An 18,080-nucleotide genomic window follows, 5' to 3' on the forward strand; every position below is an offset into this window, starting at 1 on the left:
TGTGCTTTGAACTGTTGTTCATCTAGGTGGGGTGATGGGTGGTATATAAGTAAATACATGCCAAACAAACATGAACTATGTATAGGTGCAAAAGATGTATGTATAACTAGATAGTTAATAACAATTATAATAGTGAGATAAGGTATACCATTAGGATATTCGAAAAGTTGTATATAAGTTGGTTTTGTAAAACATTACTTCCTATTTTTAAATGACTGTGTTCTTAAAGCAATCATTTTATAGTTCTTTGCATTTAGTGCAGCCCTTAGAAATCATAGATCAGAAAGAATGAGTTACGACACTTCCCAGAATCTGATGATTTTCTAGTTATTGGATCAGGTTTCCAGGACTGGTCTTGGTGACTGTCCCTGGCCATCTGAAGGATGTTTTAGGTGTTAATAACTCAGTAAGTGAGAAGTTTAGACTTGTATCTGGACATAAAATACCCAGACATGAGTGATGCAACCAAAGCAAGCACATCTTAACAAAGGGGTCCAACAGGTCTTACCCAGGCCACCATGTTCATGTCTAACATTATGCTTATCACACTGCAATAAATCAGAAGGACTTTATTGTGACATTTATGACAACTCATTGCAACTTTAAAACAAGTAAACACATTAGAAATAACACTGGCATGATGTTAGAGTCGCGAGTTCCGAACTCAGCTCTAACTTGAGGTTAGGAGGTAAAGCAAGTCTCACAAACTAATTTGTCAGGTCTTTAGTGTCTCCTGGTGTATTTGGTTTTCTGACTCCGGAACTTGTGACCTCTTTGAACAAAGTATTATGAGAATATTATAGCTCCTATCATTTTTAATCATAACGTTCTTCTCTGTTTATTAAGTCTCCCCCTCCTCCACTTCTGAAGTTATTCCTCAAGCTTATAGACTTGCCTAGCTCATTGTTGCACTCCAGTACTCTTGCTTGGAAAATCCCATGAACGAGGGGGCCTTGTAGGCTGCAGTCCATGGGGTCTCAAAGAGTCGGACACGACTGAGCAACTTCATTTTCAGCAGCAGCAGCTCATTGTTGAGCTCCAGATTGTACTGATCAGGAGATAGTTCCATATCGCTTAGCTCTCTCCTTACTGGGCACCAGGAGGTCAGATTCATTATGTCTCATTTCCCTCCTTCTTCTGTCCAAGCAAGTAGAGACCCCAGTTTTGTTACCACATCTATAGTTTCATGCTCTGAGAACAAGGAAGAAACATATTCATCAGTGTGTTGTCTATTATACTATTTCATCCCAAGTAGCTTGGAAATTCAAACACTCCAAATGGCTCCTGAATTGTGTTTTACTAAAAATGGTGTACATAGACAAAAAAGGAAAGCTGCTTCAGGCTCTGTGATATGTGATGGAGGGACTAGTGGATATCTCCCAACCTCTAATCACAACTTTTCTTTACATTTATTCTGAGATCTCATTCTGGAGAAGTCCTGAATCTTTATTTTATCACATTTCTGAAATACCCCTAGCTGTGTATGTATGTGTGTACGTTTACACCTGAATGGCTACCATCAATTTTTGATCAATTTTTTAGAAATCTAATTCTTTCAATAAATATTTTTAGCAAATAATACCGGATGTAGCTCTAAAATCCAAATAAAATAAACTATGCAGACTTTAAAGCCATTAATCAAAATGCCTTCAGTTTCCATTTCAACAAAGGCAGAAAACAGCCTCTTCATCCCACTGTGGTTTCAAACATAGCACTCACTAACTGCCTTTTAAGAGCCTTCAGGGAGAGAGTAAATCAACTATTTTTGGTTTTCAGTTTCCCCGTCAGTGAAGTGGAGATTTAGTAATTTTCTCAAGTGAAAATGAACTCAATAATTTTCAAATAAAAACTGAGCATCAAATTTCCAAATAAAGGGTATTGAATTATTGTTTAAAGCTTTTAGCACAATATTCTAAAATTGTTGGTATCCATTGTTGGCTTTAATTACACAATAATACAAAGTACCCAACAATTCTGGTAACTTTTGCCTTAGAGAAAATATGGATGCAGTCATTATTTATTTCCTTTATTGCTTTCTCTTCATTATCTTTGCTTTTGTCATTTTCTTGCCAGGCAACAGAAGATGTAGGGGTATTTGTGAATCATTCTGCCCACTTGTTTACACACACATCTTTGCAAATACATAAGATGGCAGTTTAGCAAAGAAGAATTAACTCCCCATCCTTTGGCCCTCTCCCACAAAAGAAGAATTAGTCCAGTTGGTTTTTTAAAATGGATTCCAGGATTCTCAGTGTTCCCTCTGGCTTGGGGTGGCTGCTAGGAAAAGCTCATAATCCTCTCAGTAACTTTTCAATTTGTTTAGGGAATGGATCAAAGAAAGAAGCTTCTACTGGGTGGCTTGATTTTTTTTTCATTATTATGTGAGGGAAAACGGCACTTTGATAGCTTTTGTTTGAGGACAAGCTTAACAAGCACCACAAAGTATACTTCTCAGCCAGAGTCCTACTCAGCTAACTGGTAGGTATTAAGAGGCTTCCAATTCCTCATCAATTTTTATCAGTCGAGGCTTCCCAGGTGGTGCAATGATAAAGAATCTACCTGCCGGTGCAAGACACACAAGAGACACAGGTTCATTCCCTAGGTTGGCAAGATCACCTGGAGTAGGAAGTCAGTCGTTGTTGGGCAGTTGATTTCCTGCCATAACAACTGGACCAGCATCTGTCTCCAGCATTTTACAAATAGCTTCACTAGGCTTCTTCTATGAGAGATGCTTATATTGAGGCATGCTTCCCAGAAGAGCTATATTGTATAGCTACTAATGAAAGCTACTAATGTTTCATTAGTATTTCACAAAAACAGTATTGTTCCAACTCCCAATTGACATTGAGCATTTATGATTATCTTAAAAGAATGGTAAGGTTTTGTCTACAAGGGAACTCAGAGTAACAGAATCATTTAAAATCTGAAGTATTTTGACTTTAAATTCTAAAAGATTTTTCTTTTCATAGTAATTAAAAAGTAAAGCTTCAGTTTAGTAATTCAAAGCATAAATGAGCTCTTTTTCAAGCAATGTTGTTACTATTATGATCCACCAGTTAAAAACCAAATACTATATTCCAAACTGCTGGGCCGCAGAGAAAAAAAGCAGATAAGATGAATTCAGTAGAAAAGACTAGGTTAGGTTTAGGATCATTTTTAGCCAACATTCCACTGCCTAAAGGTCAGTAATCTGAATCCTTTTTAATTTGAGCACATTGGTGAACAGCTGAATGCCCATGCTGAGGCATAATTTAAACTGTCAAGTGCCTCCTGTTGAGATATATGTATATATACAGAGAGTTATCTAATGTAAGGCAAAGGGACACTTTGCCACTCACGTCTTTCTATATTTCCAACTCTGAAAATAGCATCCCAATCTGTGGTGATCATGCATTCATACAGTAGACATGCTCCATTATACTGTGCTTTACTTTATTGCACTTTGCAGACATTGCTTTTTTAAAACAAATTGAAGGTTTGCAGCAACGCTTCCTTGTCAGATGACAGGTAGCAATTTTTTAGCAAGGAAGCATTTTTTTAATTAAGGTATGTACATTGGTTTTTAAATTAAGGTATGCACATTGCTCTGTTACACACGTAATAGACCATAATATAGTGTAAACATAACTTTTATATATACTGGGAAACCAAAAAATTTGTGTGACTCACATTATTACAGTATTTGCTTTATTGCCGTGGTCTGGAATTAAACCCAAAATATCTCTGAGATATGCCGGTAGATATTTAGGGATGAGAATATGACTTTAACCTTGAGAATATGAGAATATGACATATAACTTTAAGTAAGGTTATATGATCTGTATTAGTCAGGGTTCTCCACAGAAGTAGACCCAATGGGAGATATGGAAAGGTGTGTGTGTGTGTGTGTGTGTGTATACACATAAGCCAATTCCCATGATATTTTATATATATATATATATATATATATAGTGATTTATCATGGGAATTGGCTCATGTGATTTCATGGCAGCTGAGATATGTCCTCTGCAAGGTGGAAAACCAGGAAAGCTGGTGATGTAAGTCAGTTTAAGGGGGCCACTAGTGTAAGTCCCAGAATCTGAAGACCAGAGAACTAGGGGCTCCAAAGGCAAGAGAAGATGGATGTCCCAGCTCAAAAAGAGAGACAAAAAATGTGTGCTTCCTCCACTCTTTTGGTCTGTTCAGGCCCTCTAGTGATTAGATGATGCCACCCAAATTGGTGAGGGCAGTTCTCTTTATTCCGTCTACTGATTCAAATACTAACCTCTTCCAGAAACACCCTTGCAGTCACACTCAGAAATAATGTTTTATTGACTGTCTTGGGCATCCCTTAGTCCAGTCAAGTTGACACACAGGACCATGGAAATATACTGCAATTTTGCCTGTGAAACTACAAATGTTGGAAACACTAAAATTTCTTTCTTGTACACATCAGCTGGCACAGTGTGACATACATCCAGCTTTTCCCTGTTCCTCCCCGATGTGTCCTCCATGTCTCCATACCTGCTCCATCCGCTTCATCTCTCCCCGCATCTTGCTTTGTCTTTATATAGGTGCTGGGAGTCCCTACAGAGGATACCTGGCCTGGAATTTCCAAGCTACCTAACTACAACCCAGGTAATATTGATTTGAGCTTTCAAAAGCTCTGTGAGTTATCGGTGTGAGAGCACTGGCCACACAAGCTATTTTCTTTTAATTGTTAACAGTGTAGACAGATTTTTAGACTCTTACATTCCCTGACTAATCTTTTTATGAGGAAAACATTGAAATAGCAGCTGAGGTTAGATCAGTTTTCCAGCTCTGTAAAACACAAGGAACAAGTGGAATAACAATTGGGAATGACTATTACTGTGGGCTCCACATCCATTTCCAAACACCCAATGGTTTAAATGGAAAACTCAAAAGAAGGTCTCATTTTTGAGCCCAATGACTATCATTGAGTCTATTTGCTAGATTATTGTACTTCATAAAGTATAAAAAGAAAGCTAGAGGGGAAATAGAGGCTCCCTGGGCCTAGGACAGGCCAGGTAAGATGTCTCTAGATTATACAAGAGTCCATCCATCGTCTCTAGACCCAACACTTTGTCGTTTTCTGTCCCATATTTGGTCCTCCAAGACTGGCTCCTGGGGGTGGATTTGGAAGTGTTGCAATTATTCCAAGGGGGATGTTTTTGAGAAATGCTCCCAAGGACATTCCAGAGAGGTCAGATCACTGAGTTGTCACTTCAAGGACATTGAAACAAAAGAGAGAAGGCAAGCAATGAGCGATAAGATGAAGGACCACATCATGGCCATACCAGAGCTGGACTCTCGCAGGCAGGATTAAGGGGGAGATAGATATGTATAGTGTGGGAGACCTAGGTTCAATCCCTGGGTTGGGAAGATCCCTTGGAGAAGGTAAAGACTACCCACTCCAGTATTCTGGCCTGGAGAATTCCATGAACTATATAGTCCATGGGGTTGCAAAAAGTCAGACCTGACTGAATGACTTTCACTTTCACTTTCAGATATGTACACGATTAGGGAGAATGTGGCCCAAGTTTGATTTTCCAGTCTTTATATCTTTCCATTGTCCCATAACTAAAAATGAAAATTCCCCAAATTGCTGTATTACTAACTTTGGTATGAGCTTATCCTGGAAGGGTTTTTATGAGAGTAAGAAATTGTAAGAAAATTTAAAAGGCAATTAAAGTGGAAAACAAAAGACACAGAAGGCTAGGGATTTTCTTTTTCCCTCCAGCATCTCATACTTTTACTCAAACAGCTGTATATAGGGTTTAGTCATCTTGAACTGACTAAGATTATGGATCACCTACAGCAGCTAAAGACCAACTCTAAAATCATTTCAGTTGCTTTGTGAATGATCTATATGCATTGCTAGATGGGGTTTGGATCATTTACAAATAGTTTGCCATTTCTAATTAGTACTTGAGAAAAATGTCACTCTCTCACCTTAGGGCTTGGAATAATGCCTTTTCCATTTGGTCTGAGACAGAGAGAAAAAAGACCAGGCTTCTCATAGAGATGATGGTCCAGTTGACAATAGAGCCTTTCTCCAGGTGCTTCATTTTCTAGGAGAACTGGGTCTCATCTTTTTCCACCCTGCCTGTACCCCTCCCTACCTACTCTGCTCTCCAGGTGAAAATGGGACCCCTTAGCTTCCTAAAGTAGGTGCAGGCAGAAGTCTAGGGTCACAGATGGGTTGTAGAAAATAATTGGAATGATCTCAACACAAAGCTGCCATGGTGAGCATATGCTATTCCCTCAAACTTGAACTATTTGGGTTTCAAGTTGATTCCAGCAATAAACAGTGATCCTCGGTGAGAACAATAATGAAAGGAACTTGTCCGAAATGCTTTCCTGCCAGATTCTGTACTAAATAAGATACCTGGGTTCCAATACACCAGTGAAAAATATGTTGCATTTTTCATTTTGCTGTCATTCCAAAGTAATATGCAATTTTTTATTTATGAAGAGAATTTTCCAGGCCCAACATCAATAGGGTTCATACTTTGCATTGTTTTTCTAGTAAGGATTCAATTTAATTTAAATAAGTCAAAAATTTTTGAGCACCTATTATCTGCCAGGCATTGTGTTATATGCTGGGCCTGCATAGATGAATTTGGCACATTCTTGGATCTCTAAGAGGTTGGGTTTGTAGTCACTCACCCACAGTCTTTCACCAGTTCAGCTTATGAGAGGGTGTTCATTTGCAAACCCCACTTCCACGGGCTTGGACAGTGTATAGACCATGGGTCCGGCTAGGCTTATGGAGGGAAGCAAATTGTAACCTTAGTCACAGCCAAGATGTTGTAAACTTCAGCTTGTAAATCTTAGAAGTCCAGCATATCCTGAGCTTGGGGTGAAGTACTACTGATAGCTCAATCATAAGGAGTATGTTTTAAAACAACCACCCACATATGTGTTCCAAGAACATCCCCTTATGTGAATTAAGAAGTCCCTTCAAGCCATCCCCCACCCACCTCCATCCCCAAGCCACTGCTGCTATTTGCAGGCACTTGAGCTCTGGTGATTAAGGGACCAGAAGAGGGTATGGGAGCCAGATAAACATCACAGAGAACCGTTAACACCATTCTTGATGAGATTTCCATTCCTTTCCTTTTCATTCCCCGGGCCCCCAAACTTTGAATTCAGCAGTACAATCACTCTGAGGGAGCTGGAGAGCTCAGAACCTAAAGAACCATCCAGTGTCCATCTGTGTCCACTCTGCCCTTTCCAGACCTTGTCTGGACTATGTATGAACAACACAGTTTCTATTTATACAGGTTTTTTAAAAGATGCCTGGTGCTGACCCAGCTGGACAGGTTTCTCTGACCAGTTACCTCTTTTCTTGGGGGTGGTGATGAGCAGGTTGTCAGTTTTCTCACCATCAATTCAGACTCCCTTGCCAGATTAAATCTAGCCGAGGAAAGAGAGGTATATAATTTTATACCCTAGTCTTTCTTTCCTTCTTTCTTTCCTTCCTTCTCTTCCCCACCCCACCCCCCATTTTAAGCAAGCTGGCTGAGAACTCCGTGTCTTCCACTTCAAAGGGCCAGTTGTCTTATTTTGATGTGGGCAGATTGAGAAGTAGGCTTTGAAAAGTAGGCTTTTTTTGTTTAATCTTTTCTCCTGGGATAGCTTTCAGAGCAATATATCCAAGTGTCAGTGAGGGGGTTCTGACGAGCACGGATTCCCAGACTCTCAGCAGGATCATTCTCTAACAGAAATATAAAAGTGAAATATTAAAAACCCTGGAACGTGAACTCCATCTGCAGAGTAGCCAGTGTCTTGCCTTGCTTGCACCATGGGAAAAAAAGATCTCCTTGAAAAAAGAGGGAGGAGAAAAAAAAGTGCTTTGAGTAAGAGGTTTACAGGTTTAGTAGAGCATAGTAACATCCCCTCAAAGAAGTGGGTGTTGCTCCGTGACCCCCCAAAACGCTCTTCCTTTGACTCAGCCGCCAGAACACTCGCCCTCCCCAGCAACACACCCCCTTTTCACATGCTAACTGAGGCGCCTGTGATTGGCTGAACAATAAACTGGTCACACTTGCTAAAGGCCTGCCATCTTGCACACAATCAGCCAAGACACATTAATCAAACTGGCGGGAACAGGGGTCTGTGCTGGCCTCCTGCAGGGGGGGAGGGGAGAAGTTCGGTGACCCTTAGTAAGAGTCCACAGGAAGCAGTGATAAAGAAGGCATGCTGGAGAAAGTCTAAAAAAGGTTAAAGCCCCAGTTGATGCCATGTCTGGGAAGCACTGGGTTTTTGACACAGGGGATCCCAGAAGCTTAGCGCAAACTGGATATTGGTCTTGACTGAAGTCTGCCAATACAACAGTAGTGTGAATTTAAAGGGTGGACCCCTATAGACACTCTTACAGAGCTTTCTCAGGCCTCTTAGCTTCCCCTCCCACTCCCAAGAAAATACCCCTCCCCTTTTTAGTCTCAAGCACTTTGGGCCCAACTGGACCCGATAAGAATAAAATGTACGAAAGGGGTAGAGATCCCTGCGTCAGGAAGATCCCTGGAGAAGGAAATGGCAACCCACTCCTATATTCTTGTCTGAAGAATCCCAAGGACAGAGGAGCCTGGCGGGCTATAGTCCATGGAGTCGCAAAAGTGTCAGACATGACTTAGCAACTAAATAACAACAGCGAGGAACGGATTAACCTTTCAGGAATAATTAAGACAAAGTATTGACTGGCAAGGTATTGGTCCTAAACTAAATATTTGGAGGACAATAAAAAGAGTTAATTTTGAGAGGAAAAGAAAAGTTAACATTTGTACTTTCAGTGGTAGTATCTTCTGACTTTTCCAAATTCCCTTTAAAAAGCTCTGCCAATGGCAATATAGAGCCAATAAGATCATACCTTAAAGACCAGTTTGCTAGAGGCTCCCATAAGGCTTTTAAGAGAATCAACTAAATATTTAGACATTTCTTAGGTAAAGTAAACAGAGGCCTTACTCCTCTGGACCTTGTCCAGTCACCATCTCATTAGATGCAAAGATCCTGTGATAAAAACTTTTTTTTTCCTGCCCACATGATTGCAGCCCAGTTGTGGTTTTTTAATGTGTCATTGATTGTTTCATCCAACTCCTTTTGCTCCCCTGAAAGGGTCTGTCGTGGCTCTGTTTGCTTCCTTAAACACGGTTTTTGAAAGCGCTCACGCTGTGTGAGCTCAAATCCTAGCATTAATGTACTGCTGGGTTCATTTCACCATGCTCAAAAGCGCCTAGTTTAAATCCCTCTCAATTCCATTTGAGGCACCAGAAGACTTTATCCTTCTCCACTAATGGTTCCAAGTTTATATCTAGATACTGGGGGTCAAGGACAGGAGAGGATTTAGAAATAACAGTGCATGACATTAGTCAACGCATTTGCCAAATTGGCAATTAGTTCCCGATGTGCGTGCAAAGCATTTTATTCCTGTCTCTTTGATGCCTGTTCCTGTTGAGAAGGGAATAGAGTCCACAGAGGCCTTCAAACTTTTAAAGAAATATCTGCTGAAAATCATGCTTGATTTGTGACATGAGCTCAGCTGTAGGGAAGCATCCGGGATTATCCTGGTTCTTTCAGCCCCAGGAAAGAACACCGCACATGGAAAGACTTTCCACTGGAAGAACTTAGTAGAAATCAAAAGGCAGGAAAGCGGTTCTAAAAGCCCTGCAGGGACCCAGATTCAGATGTCCTATAAACGATAGGCAAATGGATCCTGCTGACACCTAGTTATTTTCAGTACGACTGCTTTTCCAGTTTTTGACCACCAGGGGGAAGCAAGAAATAACATGGGCGGAATACTGGCATCAGACAGCATTAAAACACAGCCATCTAGCCCCACCCTGGGAATGTTTTCTTTTGACCTGAAATCCAGCGTGAGCACTTCACTTCATGTGACATCGCTACAGGACAGAGGATGATTAAAAGTTTCAAATGATCTTTGTCCGTGTTGCGGTGACCAAGAGCTGCCATGCTTTGGGCTCAAAGGGGTCTGAGTATGTCTTTGTGTGTTTGCTGTGAACACAGCCTAAGCTGTGTGCATCGCATCCACTCGATTCAGTGAACCGTTAGACAAGGGAGTTGCTCAGTGGGCTGAACTAAGGGGAAAGATACTGATAAGAGACATTTTAATTATCGGCATCAATTCCAGGAGTGGCAGGTCCACGCTCCATCTGGCATCCTCTGGGGGTGCTTGAGGAAGTTATTCTTTTCCAGTTCCCTAATCTGTAAAAGTGAGAAAGATCCTATGATTTAAAATATGTTCCCCCTGGGTTGGGAAGATTCCCTGGAGGAGAGCATGGCAACCCGCTCCAGTATTCTTGCCTGGAGAATCCCCATGAACAGAGGAGCCTGGTGGGCTACGGTCCATGAGGTTGCAAAGAGACAGAGAGACCAAGTACAGCATAGCACAGCATACTGTCTGCTGGGGTCCATGCTGGTCAGAATAGCACAGTTTTACACCTGAGGAAAGAGAAGCTTTCTCCCAGGTCCACCCAGAAGCATTTCCTAGGCTGGGAAATGGGTCCATCCAAAGCCAAACCTTGTTCTCCTTCTACTAACTATGTTATGTCCCTGTCTCATTATGCAGCCAACATAATGATTTGATATGTGTATACACTGCAAAATGATTACCACCATAAGTTTAGTTAACATCCACAATGTCTAACTTTTAGGCAGTGCCCACCAAAAGGTAGTTCCCATCCTTTTTTTTTTTTTTACACAATGTGGAAGTTCATTCAGCTGCTCAGTGACAGGTGTGTGAGAGATGATGCTATGCCGGTTTCTTTCTGTTTGTATGTGTGTTCAGTTGCTCAGTTGTGTCCAACCCTGCGACCCCATGGACCGTAGCCAGCCAGGCTCTTTTATCCATGGAATTCTCCAGGCAAGAATACTGGAGTGGGTTGCCATTTCTTCCTCTAGGGGATCTTCCCAACCCAGGGATCGAACCCACATCTCTTATGTCTCCTGCACTGGGAGGTGGGTTCTTTACCACTAGTGCCACCTAAGAAGCCCCTTCTTTCTGTTTAGCTCCCTTAGAGTTCTTGACTTCCTTCTAGATATCAGGCACACCTCCTAGGCCAGAACTGACTTGATTTTTGCTTGCTTGGGCTTAAACACTGCCTGAATTCACACACTGTAAGAGCTGACCTGCAATTTTCCAACACCTACCTGAGTCAGTCTGAGCACCTGTTAAAGCTGTCCCTTCTGGTGAAGGCTCCTTTCTCCTCATCCTGAACCACTGTGAGATGCTGTGGCCACGGGGATCTTCCCCTGGAGACCTTTATTATCTTCATGGTGTTCCTCCAGTAAGGACCGCTACATCACAGATGGCAATCGTGTTGTTATCGTTGCTTTCACCTAAATCTCGATACAGTGGAAAGATCACTAAAGGTTTCTGCAATGCAAACCTGAGCACTTCCAGTGTTTCTAGTATCTTACACTTGCCCCTGTAACTGTCACATAAGAGTAAATAGATATCTGTTGAATGAAATCAATAACCAGAGGTGAGGAACCCTGGGTTCCAGTTCCAACTGTATCCTCTGAACTAATAATCCTTGTTCTGCCTGCTTTATCAAGAAAGTACATGGAAGTTACTATTCACCTTTTGCTGGGTAAAATAGCTGTTGTTTATCTGCCAACATGGTTAGAAGAAGGAGAACATAGTTTGGCAGTGGACTGACCCATTTCCCAACCTAGGAAATGCCTCTGTGTGGACGTGAGAGAAAGCTTCTCTTTCAGTTCAGTTCAGTCGCTCAGTCGTGTCCAACTCTTTGCGACCCCATGAATCGCAGCACGCCAGGCCTCCCTGTCCATCACCAACTCCCAGAGTTCACTCAGACTCACGTCCATCGAGTCAGTGATGCCATCCAGCCATCTCATCCTCAGTCGTCCCCTTCTCCTCCTGCCCTCAATCCCTCCCAGTATCAGAGTCTTTTCCAATGAGTCAACTCTTTGCATGAGGTGGCCAAAGTACTGGAGTTTCAGCTTTAGCATCATTCCTTCCAAAGAAATCACAGGGTTGATCTCCTTCAGAATGGACTGGTTGGATCTCTCTGCAGTCCAAGGGGCTCTCAAGAGTCTTCTCCAACACCACAGTTCAAAAGCATCAATTCTTCAATGCTCAGCCTTCTTCACAGTCCAACTCTCACATCCATACATGACCACTGGAAAAACCATAGCCTTGACTAGACGGACCTTTGTTGGCAAAGTAACGTCTCTGCTTTTGAATATGCTATCTAGGTTGCTCATAAATTTTCTTCCAAGGAGTAAGTGTCTTTTAATTTCAGGGCTGCAGTCACCATCTACAGTGATTTTGGAGCCCCCAAAAATAAAGTCTGACACTGTTTCCACTGTTTCCCCATCTATTTCCCATGAAGTGATGGGACCGGATGCCATGATCTTCGTTTTCTGAATATTGAGCTTTAAGCCAACTTTTTCACTCTCCTCTTTCACTCTCATCAAGGGGCTTTTTAGTTCCTCTTCACTTTCTGCCTTAAGGGTGGTGTCATCTGCATATCTGAGGTGATTGATATTTCTCCCGGCAATCTTGATTCCAGCTTGTGCTTCTTCCAGCCCAGCGTTTCTCATGATGTACTCTGTATATAAGTTAAATAAGCAGGGTGACAATATACAGCCTTGACGTACTCCTTTTCCTATTTGGAACCAGTCTGTCGTTCCATGTCCAGTTCTAACTGTTGCTTCCTGACCTGCATACAGATTTCTCAAGAGGCAGGTCAGGTGGTCTGGCATTCCCATCTCTTGAAGAATTTTCCACAGTTTCTTGTGATCCACACAGTCAAAGGCTTTGGCATAGCCAATAAAGCAGAAATAGATGTGTTTCTGGAACTCTCTTGCTTTTTCCAGATTCAGCGGATGTTGGCAGTTTGATGTCTGGTTCCTCTGCCTTTTCTAAAACCAGCTTGAACATCTGGAAGTTCATGGTTCACATATTGCTGAAGCCTGGCTTGGGGAATTTTGAGCATTACTTTACTAGCGTGTGAGATGAGTGCAACTGTGTGGTAGTTTGAGCATTCTTTGGCATTGCCTTTCTTTGGAACTGGAATGAAAATTGACCTTTTGCAGTCCTGTGGCCACTGCTGAGTTTTCCAAATTTGCTGGCATATTGAGTACAGCACTTTCACAGCATCATCTTTCAGGATTTGAAATAGCTCAACTGGAATTCCATCACCTCCACTAGCTTTGTTCATAGCAATGCTTTCCAAGGCCCACTTGACTTCACATTCCAGGATGTCTGGCTCTAGATGAGTGATCACACCATCATGATTATTTGGGTCGTGAAGATCTTTTTTGTACAGTTCTTCTGTGTATTCTTGCCCCCTTTTCTTACTATCTTCTGCTTCTGTTAGGTCCAGACCATTTCTGTCCTTTATCGAGCCCATCTTTGCATGAAATGTTCCCTTGGTGTCTCTAATTTTCTTGAAGAGATCTCTAGTCTTTCCCATTCTGTTCTTTTCCTCTATTTCTTTGCATTGATCACTGAAGTAGGCTTTCTTATCTCTTCTTGTTATTCTCTGGAACTCTGTGCTTCTCTGACCAGAATGGATCCCAGCAGACAATATAAGTTAGTGTGAGTTAGGCGCTTTACTGTAATATTGAATGGTTTGCCTTGGAAAAGACCCAAGATCATTCTGTCATTTTTGAGATTATACCCAAGTACTGCACTTTGGACTCTTTTGTTGACCATGAGGGCTACTCCATTTCTTCTACGGGATTCTTGTCCATAGTAGTAGATAGAATGGTCATCTGAATTAAATTGACCCATTCCCATCCATTTTAGTTCACTGATTCCTAAAATGTCAATGTTCACTCTTGGCCATCTCCTGTTTGACCACTTCCAATTTGCCTTGATACATGGACCTAACATTTCACGTTCCTATGCAGTATTGTTCTTTTACCTCATCGGACTTTCCTTTCACCACAAGACACATTCACTGCTGGGCATTGTTTCTACTTTGGCTTAGCCTTTTCATTCCTCCTGAGAAACCTGTACGCAGGTCAAGAAGCAACAATCAGAACCGGACGTGGAACAACGGACTGGTTCCAAACTAGGAAAGGAGTGCATCAAGGCTGTATATTGTCACCCTGCTTATTTAACTTTATACTGAGTACATCATGTGAAATGCCAGGCTGGATGAAGCACAAGCTGGAATCAAGATTGCCAGGAGAAATATCAATAACCTCAGATATGCAGATGACATCACCCTTATGGCAGAAAGTGAAGAGGAACTAAACAGCCTCTTGATGAAAGTGAAAGTGGAGAGTGAAAAAGCTGGCTTAAAACTCAACATTCAAAAAACAAAAGTCGCAGCATCTAGTTCCATCATTTCATGGCATATAGATGGGGAAACAATGGAAACAGTGACAGATTTTATTTTCTTGGGCTCCAAAATCACTGCAGATGGTGACTGCAGCCATGAAATTAAAAGGCACTCGCTCCTTAGAAGAAAAGTTATGACCAACCTAGACAGCATATTAAAAAGCAGAGACATCACTTTGCCAACAAAGGTCTGTCTAGTCAAAGCTATGGTTTTTCCAGTGGTCATGTATGGATGTGAGAGTTGGACTGTGAAGAAGGCTGAGCATTGAAGAATTGATGCTTGTGAACTGTGGTGTTGGAGAAGACTCTTGAGAGTCCCTTGAACTACAAGGAGATCCAACCAGTCCATCCTAAAGGAAATCAACCCTGAATGTTCATTGGAAGGACTGATCTTGAAGCTGAAGCTCCAATACTTTGGCCACATGATGTGAAGAGTTAACTCCTTGGAAAAGACCCTGATGCTGGGAAAGATCTAAGGCAGGAAGAGAAGGAGACAACAGAGGATGAGATGGTTGGATGGCATCACTGACTTGATGGACATGAGTTTGAGCAAGCTCTGGGAAACTGTGAAGGACAGGGAAGCCTGGTGTGCTGCAGTCCATAAGATCACAAAGAGTTGGACATAACTGAGCAACAAGGCACTTTACATACATAATTCTACTTGGCTTCACTACAGCCCTATCAGATAGGGGCAGTGCTATCATTTCTACTTTATAGATGAGAGAGCTGAGGCTTGGGGAGGTATGTGTCTTGCCCAGGGTTACCTAGCCAGGGTGACCCAGAATATCCAATCTGTTGGACTCCAAGTTGGTGCTCATAGGTGATTCCATAAGCAAATATAATTTCCAAGGACAAATATAATTTGGTAATAAAGCAATGACCTAGGCTGACATTAGCCAATAACATTTTTCCATGTTCATTTTCAAATGATTATGTCCTTTAACCCAGATTTGCTTTTAGAATCTGTGAGCTTGGAAACATGTTTCTGAAGTGTTATGTGAGTGGAACCCCTGCCCTGGGACCCCAGCAGGCAACCCCTCCACCCCTCACTTCAGCTAACGAATCCACGATGTTCACGGAGTCTGAACTACCATCAGGCTCATCGCTGTCACACTTCTGGAGTATGGCAAAAGCTCCTGGGAGGTACAATTAACATCTTTATTAACCTGTCCCCAAATAAGGCAGTGAAATTCATTTATATACATGGCCCACTTTGATCTTCATTAATAGTCTCTACATTTATTTTTAGTTTTCTCATCTTTAATTTATTTTATTTCAATAATTAGTTTTTATTGGGGGAACTGGATGATCTCAAAGTAATTAAGACTATGAAAAATTGCAAATGAAAGAAAGCAGGTTAAAAAGAATTTTTTTCCAAGTAACATCCTGCTGTGTTTCTACCTAGTTCAAGAAAAAAGCCTTAAGGTCATAAGTATCTTGGATCTGGTTCAAAACAGGCTCCTTCCCCAGCCCCATAGCCACTGCCTGGCATCATGGATCTCTGTAAGATATACAGTGGGAATCACAAGTGGGCTGTCTTGAATTACTTTTACATTTTTAAAATAAGGTTTAGTAAATTTATCTCATTTTCTATTTTTTTACCCAAGCATCGATTTTTCATTTGTTCAACAAATATTTATTGAATGCTAGATGCTGGGACTGGGATTCAGAAATAAATAAGACATTGATACCTGCCTTCAAGGCATAGAGTCTAGAGGGAGAAACAAATAAATAATACAGTGTGGCAAGTGTTATTATAGCAGGGTCCCCTGAGGACCTCTAGGAACTAGGAAAAAATGCCTTGGTTGTCTGGGGAAATCTAGGGACTGTTTGGGAGAAAGAGACATGTACTGGGTTTCAAGAATCATGAAGAGGGCTTTCTCTACGTGAGCAAGAGGGGAAGGACATTCCAGACAAAGGAACTCAATAGAGGAGTAGGTTTACTTAATATAAAAGTAGGTGAATTGCTCAGGGAAGCTAGAATGTTGGCTTGTGGTGACTATTGCTAGAGATTGGGGCTTCCCAGGTGGCTCATTGGTAAATAATCCACTTGCTAATTCAGGAGACAGGTTTGATCCCCGGGTCGGGAAGATCCCCTGGAGAAGGAAATGGCAACCCACTCCAGTATTCTTACCTGGGAAATCCCACGGACAGAGGAGCCTGGCGGGGCTACAGTTCATGGGGTCATAAGAATCAGACACAACTTAGTGACTAAAACAACAATTGCTGGAGATTAACCTGGAAGGGTAGACAGCAGCCAGATTGGAAAATTAGTGGTAAACATCGTAAGTATTAGATTTGACTAATAAGCAAAGAGAAGGCATCGGATGGTTGTTAGTAGGGAAGAGATATGGCAGGATTTAAATTTTAGAAAAAATTGCTTGGAAGGCTATATGTAGAATTAAATTGGTGGTAGTCAGTATGGCAATGCTCCAGATTCTAGAAGATAAGTAGGAAGTCTCAACCAAAGCAGTGGCAACGAATGAGGAACGTTGGGGCAAATCTAAAAAGCAAGAGGAAGATACAGTCAAGGGGAGATTGTAGCTGACTGTGAAAGAGAAACTGAGATCCAGTGGGTGAGAGAAGGATAGCACCATTTACTGGCACAGGAAATAAAGTGGGGAAGGAACAGATTGGGGGGAACATAAAGAGTATAAGGTTTGAACATTTTGAGTTTAAGCTATCTGTGAGACCACCAAGTAGGGATATCTAAAAAGCAATTATAATAGAAAGACAAGCCTGTGGGGACCTCCCTGGTGACCCAGTGTTTAGGACTCCATGTTCTGACTGCTTAGGGCCCGGGTTCTGTCCCTGATAGGGGAACTAAGTTTCCCACAAGCCACTCAGCATAGCAAAAAAAAAAAAAAAACAAAGAAAGAAAGAAATAGAAGCCTGTGATTATAGGGGTCTAATATAGAAATACAAAATTGGAAGTCATCGGCTTAAAGTGGTATTTAAAACTCCAGGTGTGAATTCAGTTGCCCAAGGGAGGGTGTGCAGAGAAAGACTACAGTGGAATTCATGGGAACCAATACTGAAGGATCTGGTAGAGGGGATTCTTTGAAAGCTGAGAAAGAAGAGCCAGAGGGGCTGGCAAAGACTATGATCCCATGAAACTCATAAATTAGGGGAGAGCACCAAGTACCACGTCTGTGCATTGCCAGCACTGAACACAACAGCTGCATGTGGGGGCCCGTAAATGTTTGTAGAGACTACAGGGGAAATGATACATGTTGCCAAATGATGAATCATTAAACACCATAAACACCGAATGGCATGATCAAGCTATAGCTCAAACATCGACTTTGAAGGTGGACAGACATTAAATAGAGCACTGCCTCCAGGAGAGGGGAGACTCCTGATATCTTCTGTCACCTCCATCCTCTCCATCCATGCACCGGGAGCAAAGCCTAGCTTCCCCTTCTGCTATATAGACCATTACCTTAGGAACAGGCTTCTGAGGATGGAATATTTTCTTAGAGAATCCACAAAAAGTTTTGATGCACGGTTAGAATAGTGGGTGGGGCTTCCCTGGTGGCTCAGACAGTAAAGAATCCACCCCCAACGCTAGAGACTTGGGTCTCATCCCTGTGCTGAGAAGATCCCCTGGAGAAGGAAACGGCTACTCACTCCAGTATTCTGGCCTGGAGAATTCCATGGACAGAGGAACCTGTCAGAGGATCCCTGACAGTCCATAGGGTCGCAAAGAGTCAGACACAACTGAGCGACTTTCTCTCTCTCT

The 18,080-nt window shown here is 41.9% G+C and overlaps 1 protein-coding gene across 1 annotated transcript in view; it reads left to right on the plus strand.

The window, feature by feature from the left end:
- Window positions 1–18,080, plus strand: part of CDK15 (cyclin dependent kinase 15) — a 91,100-nt gene that overhangs the window by 46,759 nt on the left and 26,261 nt on the right. Inside the window, exon 10 of the mRNA XM_068968964.1 lies at window positions 4,554–4,617. Within this exon, the coding sequence (XP_068825065.1) occupies window positions 4,554–4,617 (64 nt within the window). The remainder of the gene's footprint in view (window positions 1–4,553; window positions 4,618–18,080) is intronic.

The sequence above is a fragment of the Capricornis sumatraensis genome, chromosome 3 (assembly GCF_032405125.1).
Source record: "Capricornis sumatraensis isolate serow.1 chromosome 3, serow.2, whole genome shotgun sequence".
Taxonomy (NCBI): Eukaryota; Metazoa; Chordata; class Mammalia; order Artiodactyla; family Bovidae; genus Capricornis; species Capricornis sumatraensis.